This window comes from Corvus brachyrhynchos, unplaced genomic scaffold, assembly GCF_000691975.1.
Source record: "Corvus brachyrhynchos isolate BGI_N302 unplaced genomic scaffold, ASM69197v1 scaffold206, whole genome shotgun sequence".
Classification (NCBI taxonomy): domain Eukaryota; kingdom Metazoa; phylum Chordata; class Aves; order Passeriformes; family Corvidae; genus Corvus; species Corvus brachyrhynchos.
The window spans coordinates 51,094-63,065 of record NW_008238640.1 but is presented as its reverse complement, the minus strand read 5'-3'; the positions used below and the strand labels follow the sequence as shown (position 1 = coordinate 63,065).

At 33.2% G+C, this 11,972-nt stretch overlaps 1 protein-coding gene across 1 annotated transcript in view; it reads right to left on the bottom strand.

The window, feature by feature from the left end:
• The window catches only part of LOC103617804 (nipped-B-like protein), an 80,561-nt gene that overhangs the window by 17,502 nt on the left and 51,087 nt on the right, over positions 1 to 11,972 (bottom strand). The window contains 10 exon segments of the mRNA XM_017737471.1: positions 259 to 395; positions 961 to 1,069; positions 2,230 to 2,283; positions 3,473 to 3,571; positions 4,818 to 4,952; positions 6,710 to 6,856; positions 6,962 to 7,060; positions 7,804 to 7,906; positions 8,003 to 8,217; positions 8,457 to 8,546. Of these exon segments, the coding sequence (XP_017592960.1) occupies positions 259 to 395; positions 961 to 1,069; positions 2,230 to 2,283; positions 3,473 to 3,571; positions 4,818 to 4,952; positions 6,710 to 6,856; positions 6,962 to 7,060; positions 7,804 to 7,906; positions 8,003 to 8,217; positions 8,457 to 8,546 (1,188 nt within the window).

Sequence of the window (11,972 nt, the reverse complement as noted above, 5' to 3'; positions counted from 1 at the left end):
GTGAAAGAGGCAGCACAGGTTTCAGTTTCATTTGACTGAAAAATGTGAAGGCAGAGGGTGAGGAACAGCATCTTGGATGCTATAGAGATCATCAAAAGGACCTAATATCTTTAGAAGATATGATGATCATGAATCATAGAAACATAATTTTTATTTCTCTTTTGCTACCTTCGATTTCATCAAGCATACAAGACAGCCATTAATTTCCATGCTTAATTATCTGGGAAAAAGAAAAGACTGAATTTCTAATTTACTTACGCTACATTTAGTGGTCAGGTATGGCTGCATGGTCATGGCATGTTTGACCATTAGCTGGGGCCTGATTTTGCTGAATAAGAACAAAGTGGTTATGCAAGCAACCAAGCGACCAGAATTCACACCTTTGTTGTCAGAATCTGCAAAAAAATTAGAAAATACACAAAGTAATGTTTGGTCAATGGAAAACATATGGCCAAAACATCATATGACTATCTCTTTCATAACATATCTTTCAAGATCAATACAGAATATTCTTATTAGAGATGAGAACATAATGCGCTAACATTTGTATGTGATCACAACATATGTAAAATAAGAAGCAAAGATGCTTCAAAGATATAACTAGTTTTTAACCTAATTACTGTACACAGAACACTGGCCTAGCCAATGATTCCTATTACAACTGTAGAATGTATTAATACAAATAAATCTTGACACATTTGTTTTGTTTTTAGTGAGCTAAAAGTTTGAACAAGTTATTTTAAAATTAGCTCTGTTATTGTGATTAGCTAGAGAAAATTAGGGAAGGTTTATTATTACACAGTGCTCAAAGGTTCATAATCAAAATAAATGCAATAACTCATTACCATCAGTTTTGTAATAGGAATTCTGTAACAGTAACTTTTCACAATAGTCATTTGAACCACCACTGTTACAGTATCATAAAATTCAAAGAAGCTACTGGGTTGTAAACACTACTACCTGACAAAGATTCCTCATATTTAAGAATGTGCTCAACCAAATTGTCAACAAGTTGAGTACAGGCTTTTTTCACAGGTTTATATGAGGCATCCTCTTCTGACTTCAACAGCTATAGCAGATGAAACAGAAAATTATTTAGTATTCAGGGTGCATTCATTTACATTGGATATGTACTGGTTTTATAACAATTACTACAGATACACAAGGATTTTTCACTACAAAAGCATTTAACTTCTCCATAAAAGCTACATGGTGAAGAAAAAATTAAGGGAAGTAAGAAAAAATCAAACCAAAATGCAGAAGAAAAAAATTTAACTGTGATAAAAAGACAAAGAGTTCTACTGATTTTTGCATTGGGATGAAAGCTAACTTTGTGCTTAATGAAATAATGCAGAAAACAATAATGTAGTCATAATTGCCAGCAGTAACTAATAGGAGTTAGAGGGCTTTTAAAAACACTTAGGAAAAAAAAATACAAAAGGAATGCTGGTTTTTGACACTAAAAAAAAAAAAAAAATCAAACTAAGGTGAGACATAGTTCTATGAACATTTTAATCAGTTAATTTAATTGAGCCTGTACTATAGCTTTTTATTCAGTGCAGGCATTAAGAGGCACTTTGATTTTCTCCTCTACCTATTTTCGTGGCACTTGAGGCTAAAGTAAAATCTTTGGAGACCTCTAATACTCCCATGCATGCTGTTGTTAATTTTACTTGAAAATTAACAAGCGCATATGAGTTGTAGAGGAGAAAGATAACACAGGCTAAGACATATAAACAAATCAAGCTCATTTCTTAGAAAAATCAGAGTAAAATATAATGTGGAAGTAAGCTATGGTCTGAAGATTCACTGCTTCTATAAACTGTGTAAGAAATACATTGGATGTAAAAATACACATCTACCATTTAAAAAAATCTACATTACACTAGAAGCCTCATTTCAGAATTATGTATCATAGCTGTGCACTTCATGTTATGTCACTCATTATTGAAGAGACTATGAAATTAAAAAACAAACAAACAAAAACCCTCCCCAAAATGAAAAGGGAAGTATTTTTAAAACAAGTATATGGAAGGAAACTAATGTTGGAAACAAAGAAAGTTACACCAATGGAGAATTAAAGAAAGGTCAGATGTTTAAAGGGCATAGATTGAATTTGTTTACTGTAAAGGACTGGTCTTGCAGTCTCCATTCAATATGTTTTAGTACCAAAAGAAATTTTAAAATTCTTACAATGATTGTGCCATACATTCAAAATTCATTACTTACATTTTGAAGAAGCTGTTCAAACCAGTCATAGCCTGTATCTCTACAAGCTGCAACCTAAAAGTAGTTTTGAGAATAAACTGGTTAAAAAAGGCATCTGAAGTAAAATTACTTCAACACAGATGTCATCTTAAAATATCAGTAAACATGCACAGATATATTTTTTAAATATTCAGTACAATATCTTTGGACACCAGAAACTTCTTTTCTGCATTTAAAAAAGAGTTCTCACCATTTAAGTGATCTCAGAATTTGTATCCCATACAACACAAGGCCTACACATTTTACTGGAGATTGCTACCACTAATGACAACCAAATTTTGGGTTAGTAGAACAACATTTTGTACAGATTAAAGCACAAATACACGTTTGACATATTAAAAATGAACATGCATATATGTATGCATGTACATATTTTTATATAAACAAACTAAGCCTTCACTGGTATCATGTGTCAGGAACAGCTCACAGGTGCTCCAAAAAAGAATTGGCAGAACTGAGAATTAAACTGAAGTCAAATAAACTGACTGGTCATTCTGGCAAAATGCACAATACACTATAATTCAGTAAAAATATTAAAAATCAGTTTAAACTCATATTTTTAAGTCACGAGGAGAGTACTTTGATATTTACATCTTGGTATAATTGATATTAAAATACCTTTTCAGTACAGTGGCTTTACGCAATACATTTTCACTACAAATGTAAAAGCATTTTATTTGAAACAGATTTTTGAGACATACAATTGAATTTGCTGCTCCTAAAAAGTAGATAACATTATGCCGATACTAGTTTGCCTTGGGTGAGAACATGACCTTGCATTTGTTGAAACAGCTTGATAACCTTTCAAAATAAATGTTATCAATTGAGGAAATTTTTCTTTTAAGAGACAACTTCTTAGTTAGGCTTAATTATATGGTGCTACTAGCATTTCCTGGAAAATGTTAAATATAACAGAAACTTGTGGTGTTTTAACTGAACAAGTATTTTACACAACCTGAATATAATGTGGTCTCAGTTATTACTGCCAGAAGATTAGTGAGCATTTAAAGTTTCCTATAGCCTGTTCCATCAGATTACTAATTCTAGCATGTATTCAATGTCAGGAGACATATAAAGAAATTAATCTGATAATTAAATTACTTGTGTATTTTTCTTATTCTAAAAGACTACAGACAATATTTCAAAGATACTAAAAACATAATGAAATTTTACATGCAACTTAATTGAAATTTGTTTAACATACCACATCAGTGATATTTAGTATTTTCCTAGTCATTGCTTCTTTGTCATGATGTAGAGTTGGAGTGAACCAGAGCTTCTGGAATGTCTCATTTACTAATTTCTGAAGGAAAAAAAATATTAGCAAAAATAAATAATTTTATCTTGGCACGTAGGTATTATTACTAATACATCCATATAATAATTTTTTTGACAATATGTGCACTAAGGAATTATTCAACCTATGTGATACTGTTGTAGAGAATGTTATCTGAGATAGACCTAGATTACTATTACAGCAGTTATACTGGTCTCTAAGCAAGCTTCACTGAAATGATCACTGGGAAGTGATGCTACAAAAAATGGAGTTACCACTTTCCTGCACTAATTTGCATTCCTCAGGAAATTATAGTACCCTGAGAAGCTGACAACTGAACACAAGACTACAATTTCTACAGCAGAATTAGCAGCAATTTTAGATTACTTTGGCATTTTCAGAACAGCTGTGACAAGGCAAGGAAGAGAGAGAAGTCAAGTCTCTCTACCCAAACATAGGAAGTTGGTTCTCTTAAAATGTTTTTGTATGGAGGAAAAGATGGAATAGAATGAAAGTGAACTATTCCCAAATTACTTATAAAGCATATGCTTGTAGGAAGCATTTCTCATCCATGGAGACTTAAAAAATACATTGCAGATACTGCCTCATCTTTATGAGGTTGTTGGAAAGGCAAGGGAAAGGTCATCCTCCTTTCCTAGCAGCACCTTAGATTCAGCTGTTCATCTACTTCTTGATTAACAGTCTTCTCTGAAAGCCACTTGGCATTAACATATCTCAAGTGGTAAAATTATATGTTACAGCTTTAAAGTTGCAGATTTCAAATCCCACTGAAAGTGTGATATTCTTAATTACCCAGCAATTTTAAAATTATTTTTGCCAAATCAAACAAAAAACATCAGTGTCAGGTTTATGATTCAGAACTTATAAATCTGGCACATACTAACATCAAGTACTTAATTTTGACTTAAAGTTTATTTTGTTTTCAGAAAGGAATTTTATATACTAATTTTACTTGTTAGAAAAGAGAAGTATCAGAGACAATACTTGCAAAGAGAAAAAAAACCCCAAAACTCTAGACATTAGCTTTTTAAAATCCTTTAATTGTCATCAAGAACTTGAAGAAAATAGAAGAAAGAAAAGAAAACCAAGTCAGACGGCAATGTAGAAAGCTATTTGCTCTTAAAAATTAAAAATGAATAAAAATAATAAAAATTACAAAGGAGCAATGAAATACTTTTTTTGATTATTTTTGCATCAAAATATAGAAACCAATAATGATAATTTAAATCCTGAAGGATATGTTTCATTCTACCTTAATGCCTTCTTCATCATTGACTCTCCGAATCATTTTCACACACATTTCAGTAATTTTGGGAAATGTTGGTTGTTCAATGCAGATATCCCTAAGTATCTTTATGACTCTTTTTCTGACACTGATACCAGTATCCTGTGAGGAGAAAAACATTATGCTCTTGAAAAGAAATCAAACATATTAATTAATGTATTATATAAATTAATATTTGAAGATCACACAATCTAACCTGAAAAATGTATTCAGAAAAGGCAGCTAAAATATTCTGGAGTATATTTATACAAAAGGTCAGCATAACTTTATTTGCAACAATTCTAAAGGTTTTGGCTGAGTCCTCAAAACATTGAAACACTTCCTCAATTTATATTGTCCCATTTAAGAACTCATGATGTTGCAAATGTATAATTCCAGTTCTTAATTCAAGATCTTACAAGCTAGATGCAATGATGCTTTAGCTACTGTTTTGGAACACCCAAGACACTTTGTAAATCTGGACTGTAATACTTCAAAAGCCTTTGGATAAAGCTTATGGATGATATGTGCAGCAAATATTTTCCATTTTCCTAGGCTTCATCTAAGGAGAAGGATGAATAGCTTAATTTCATATTACTTAATTCAAAATATGTTTAATCTAAATTTCAGGATGAGTACCTTTATGCATGCTCATATGGACATCTCCAAAACACTTTACAAACATGTTTTATCATGTAACTATAGCAAATGAGTAGTATTTGACTAAAAACCTAACATGAATGCTAAAAGCTAGTGTTATCTTACAGTTAAATTAACACTGTATTTTATCTGAACATCCAGTGAAAACCCACTTTTTATACAAAAACTCTAATAAAAAGCCTTTTAAAGCACTAAAACATAGCATAGAAAAACAAAATAGTTTTATCTTTTTTTTTTTTGTTAAAAATGGCAACTTTAAATTACTCTGTTGTAGACTTTTTTCATCACCCACACTACTGAACTGCCCTCAATAACCCATATCTAAGACTTCAGAGATGTGGCAAAATTCCTCATTTCATTGAATCTGTGCTTTAATAAAGGAACCAAAAGGAATATAATCCTGGTTCTGTGGAAGTACCACTTTCTATGTATATTTACTTATTGATGTATATGCTGGTTCTGGCTGGGGTAGAGTTAATTTTCTTCCCAGAGGCTGGCAAGGGGCTGTGTTTTGGGTTTGTGCTGAACACAGGGTTGATAATATAGAGATGTTTTTGTTATTGCTGAGCTTGCACAGAGCCAAGGCCTTTTCTGCTCCTCATACGCTGGGGAGGGTGCTGGGGGTGCGTGGGAGGTTGGGAGGAGACACAGCTGGGACAGGTGACCCCAACTGACCCAAGGAATATTCCAGACCATATGACATCATGCTCAGTATATAAAGTGGGGGGAAGAAGGAGGAAGGGGAGGACATTTTGGGTGACAGTGTTCGTCTTCCCAAGTCACTGTTCCATACGATGAGGCCCTGCTCTCCTGGAGGTGGCTGAACACCTGCTTGCCCTTGGGAAGGGCTCAATGAATTCCTTGTTTTGTTTTGCTTGTGTGTGATGCTTTTGCTATCCCTGTTAAACTGTCTTTATCTCAACCCAGGAGTTTTCTGGCTTTTACTCTTCTGATTCTCTCCCCGATCCTGATGGTGGGGGTGTGAGCAAGTGGCTGCATGGGGCTTGGCTGCTGGCTGGAGTGAAACCATGACAATATAACAAAGCGTCACTGAAAACAAGCAATGCATTTTAGAAGGTTGGTCTTAAAAGCATGATGCTCCCCATTAAAATTAAGATATCATTTACTCTTGGAATCATCATTCCATATTATTAAACATATAAACTCAGTTGAAAACAAATTTCCCAATGACACATCATAAATATCATAAATCACCGTACCAAAATTCTTTCAATCAGCATATCATAATACTGCTCAGCAAGCTGAGGACGACAGAGCACAAATCGTCCAAGAAGCTCCACAGCTGCTTCTCGTACACTAGTGGAGTTATCCATTAGCCGCCCATGAACTCCTCGTTGCATATCCAGCTAAAAAGGAACAAATAAAACACAAATCCAAAATAGGAATTAAAGATTTCTTTTAAGTGTGACAGAAGAATGCATATACGTAATGGATATTTCAGATTTTTTTACCCTGGCTAGAATACTGGGGTCTACAGCAACAACCTCAGACAGACACTTCATGGCTTTTGTTCGAACAGCAATTGCATTTTCACCAAGTACACGCAGAATCTAATAAGAGAACAAAAACAATGATTCATTTGCTTTGGGAAGGTAACAAACTGTTTACAGGCAACAATGCAGCAGAATAACATGCAAGTGAAATAACTAAAATAAGAAGTCCCTTCATTTTAAACTCTGCTCTTGCCATTCAGTTGTGCCTTTCATCATGGTTCTTTCTAGGAAGAGGTGGATTTGAGCACTATCATTTTAAGAATGGCTCTGTATGCACATCAATATAAGTAACAGAACCTAAACTAAACCAGTACTGGAGTTCAAACATGTTGCCATGACAACATGTTAGGGCTCTTCTCCCAGAAAAAGGAAAGAAATCATACTGGTTAAACAACAGCTTCCAAAGTGACAGTAACATGCACTGCAAGCAAGTAGCTAAGTTGGCTTGTATTTTCAAATTAAGATCAATTTAATGAGTTAATATCACCAAATGAGCATACATCTTACAGAAACTGTAAAAAAGATTTCAACATTTTGCAATTTTTTTTTCTGTGTACATCTAAGATATTGATTTTGCCATCTACATCCATGGACAAAATAATGCATGTACAATATGACATATAAAATGCATGCAAGAAAAAGAAATATAAGCACTTATTAATACAGAAAGCACATGGTGTTATCATGGCCTGTTAAATACCCGTGCTCAACAATGAACAGATATGGCACACTACCACAAAAGTGTTTGGAATCAGAAACCAATTGCATTTCACTGTACTAAGATTTCCAGCACAGTTTACCTGTGTCAAGTAAATATCGAAGCTCTGGGCAAATGGCCTCATAGAGGCCAAGTAGCGAACAATCAAACATGCATCTTCATAGTCCACAGTATCAGAATTCATCCTGCAACAAATTCAATGTTTTAATTAGGACATGTTTATAAAAAATGATTAAAAATGTCAAATGCATGGTTAATAAAGCAGTGGTGCTCAAACGTACTTTAATGTACTGAACTGAGATGGAGCAGTTTTAATGATGCTGCGAAGAAATGTTTTGCGATTTTCCGCTCTATGCATGATTTGCCCTGTGGTCTCAACATCTTTTGCATGATGAGTTCCTTCAGATGAATCCTCATCCTTCTGAGATTTAATTGCCTTCTCTGTCTCCATAGTTGTATCACGGAACCACTGAGCTATATAAAACTTCCGAGAAAACTGGAGAAATACAGCAGGATACACAGAAAACAAAACAACAGATGTAGAAGAGTGAAATTAACAGATATATGAGATTGAGTCTAATGCATCAACTATATTTCAGAAAACACAACCAACATTATATGTTAGGGTAACAATTTAATTGAATCTCTAATATGCATGACCAAAAATCATTTTATTCAGTGCATGTTACTAAAATTATTTTTATATAAACTTGACATCAGAAAGCTGAAATTTACCACTAATGATGCATCAGTTTCTGTGTTCTCATCCAGATAATCTAGCAAAGCCTTTTGCAGCTGTTGAATTTCATCTCCTCCTCCTGAAACCTATCAGAAATAGAAAGTTTTAAAATAGAATATTGCAGTGGTGATTATCATCTGAAAATCTGTATGTCCACATATAAAATACACTGAAGTTAATGTTCTGCAGTTATCAATACAACTAACAATTTTTTAATCAATTACTTCTGAACTTTATAGAGACTAAACCAAATTAGACTGTGGCTCCAAAGTCTAAAAAAGATTAACAGCAGAATAAGACTTGTTTTAAAACAGACTGACTGATTTGATTAATTTTCATTCTGTGATCTTGTGTGAAGACCCTCTGTTCCCAAGGAGAAACACAGGGCTGAAATCACACATAGACTGACAAAAGATTTAACCTATAAAAGGCATCATTAGCTCTCTCAACAAAATTAAATACTGAAACAATGACTTCACAGGTGAACAAGGGATAAAAGGCAAAAAAGTCAAATGAACATAAATATGCAACACAGACAACAGTAGTAAAAACATATGGAAAACGTCAAAGAAATAAAAACAACTTATCCCTCTGAAAAATATTTGGTATAACTGTTTTCAGGTTTAAAGCATTGATACAGAGAAAGTGCAGCAAGCATGCTCAATCCATTTAGCAAAAAATTTACAGAGGTTATTCCCAAACACCCCTGAGCTCTAGCACTAAAGAATCATACTCTCTGAGACTCGATTAAGTTTCTATAAGTCAAAACCATTGAGAACAAACATACATTTTATAAAAATTCCAGCTAGTGCATAAAGTCTATCTACAGAAAACGGTAATATTAATTTTCTTGTGAAGCACTTTTAAGATGCACAAAAAGGATTACATATGAAATATTATTCTGAGAACTATGCATCAGATTTGTAAATATCTAAACTGTATGAATGTTAAAACCAGAATTTTCTTCTTTACAAGAGGCTATTGTATAGGAAGTATGTATCTCCTGATCTCTTAAATAGTTCTAGCCTATGTAAATCGAACAATGATTTTGTATATGACCATCAGACAATGTACTTTTCCCCATATAGGGGTTAGAGATCAAATCAGTATCAATTAACTTGTTATTGAATCAAAAACTAACTTTCTCAACACTTACAAGACAACATAAACCTAAAACCATAAAACATTCTTTTTTCCTTAGTATTATACTGAAATGTGCAGGTCCTTACAATTGCCGATGCTACAGCAGAAAAAAGGGTTTTTTTCCCTTCAAATTAATGAGTTCAAGAATTCAAAACACGTCTACAGTAGACATAATACTAATATATGTTTATTAATATATATTTGGCACCCTATGATGTGCAAATTATGATTTGAAAGTCTGGCCTTCAACCAATATTAAATTCTGTGGATAAAAAGGCTGAAAAAGTTGCTTGATGAACCTTAACTGCCTAACTATTTTAAAAAGTAAAAAACCCAGAACAAACAAAAAGAAACTGTGAAGCCCACAACAAATCATATTCAATATTGATAATAAAAGTAGAAGAATAATTCCTGGCTTAAACTTCTTCAGCTACAAAACATTTTTCTTCTTCAGCAATAAAACCTGTAATTTATAACCATCAATTTATGTATGAACAGCATGGATTGAGAATCTTGTCACAAATGTAGCACATAATATAGCTTGCAAACAACAGCAAGCAGAAAAAGGTACAAGTCTAGATCAGCATATCAAGAGATAAATTAATGAAAAGCGTGCACAAGTGTTCAAATCAACTTGACAATCTATGACAGATTTCTATGAAAAAAATCTACTGTTTAAAAATGTCAAAACAGAATAGATTTTCTCCTAAATCTAATTATACAGTTCATGAGTCCAAACCACAATAGACAGTTATAAGCATTCATCGATCATTAGGGATTATCCTGGTAATGATATCAGAGAGTAGAAGGAAATATCCAACAGAGTCTAAGAAAAATCTGTAGAGGTATAAGTTCATTTCTGAATGAAAAGAATAATTTAAGATATTTCTAATGACTAAAGCCGAATATGTCTACCAATGGATCTTATTTTCTGGCCATTTGGGCAACAAAGTGAAGCTTAGGTGTCATGTACACATTTTCAAGTAGTTATTTGTTCTTATGTTACAAATCATTTATAAACAACACAGTCTACCCTGAGTGATTGTACTGTATAGTATACACTTTTCACAATGCCATCATTTATGTTAAGCTTCCTGAGTAACTGAAAAAAGCTTTTAGCACTCAATTGCCCATAGCTATTTTATTTACTACAGATGTCAATGCCTAGTTACTGCCTGATCCTGTAAAAAACTCAAAACAAATAAAAAAATTCAGGTCACCACTCAGGTGTGTATCTTTTTAGAATATCTTTCAGTACTATTATATAACTTCTGGAGATAAGGAAAGAGAAAAGGATTCTTCTAAAATATTTCCCTATGAAGTCTAATGTACAATTGTCAAAATCACTGCAAAAGGAGAATTACAGCCCCTTAGCACATAGAAGTATAAATTATAATAAGCCATGAACATAAAGATTTGACACTATACATAGTAAAATATTCCAATTGACAAAAGTTATGGGAAGTATCAGCCTCATGAAGGAATAGATGAATTTTGATTCTTTATCTGAATGCCTGTAAATTGTGTGACTTTTACCTTCAAAATAAGTCTGTAACAGTCATCATAAAATACATATAATAGATCTGGAGTCTTTTCAGGGAAACGAACTTCATGTGAATACTCAACTTTAGATCTCATCATGTTGAAAACAATTAATAGTTCAGAAAGAAAAGTATTGCATCCATAAGAAATGTGAAAGTTCACATTTTTAAAAGGACACACAAGGCCCAAGATTTTCTTAATGTACTTTAGAGGGCCCAAATCCATACACTGCTTTGTTAATTGCTGCCAACCTTGTAGATTTGGAGACATTTTAATAAGGAGCATTAGCAGAAATGCAAATATGTATTCTCTAATGAAAGATATATGCAATTCCAGTAAAAAAAAAAAACACAAAAGTAACAACCCCCCCCTACACACACAACCAATACCAGTTCCATCACATAAAAACTAACCTTATAGGCCTAACAGTTTAACTCTCAAGTGTCTGTATATGACTGCCATAAGCTCAATTACCATTTTGCAATAGCAAATGCACATACATGCATATACATATTTTAAGTCCTCTTAAGAGATAATCCAACTGTCACTCCATTATTTCATCTATATTGTCACCAGAAAATTGGTTTTACCATTTTAATTAACCACTTAAAATGATCACTAGGAAGATGGTGTGAGAAAGACATGAATTAACAAATGTGATACTTATAAATTGAGTATATTTGATCCGGAAATCTGAAAAACAATGAAAACTCATTCCCCATGTATTGTTTTGGCATGGCCTGGTTTTAGGTAGCGGGGGGGCCACAAAGATGGCTCCTGTGAGGAAGCTGCTGGAAGCTTCCCACCATGTCCGGCAGAGCCAATCC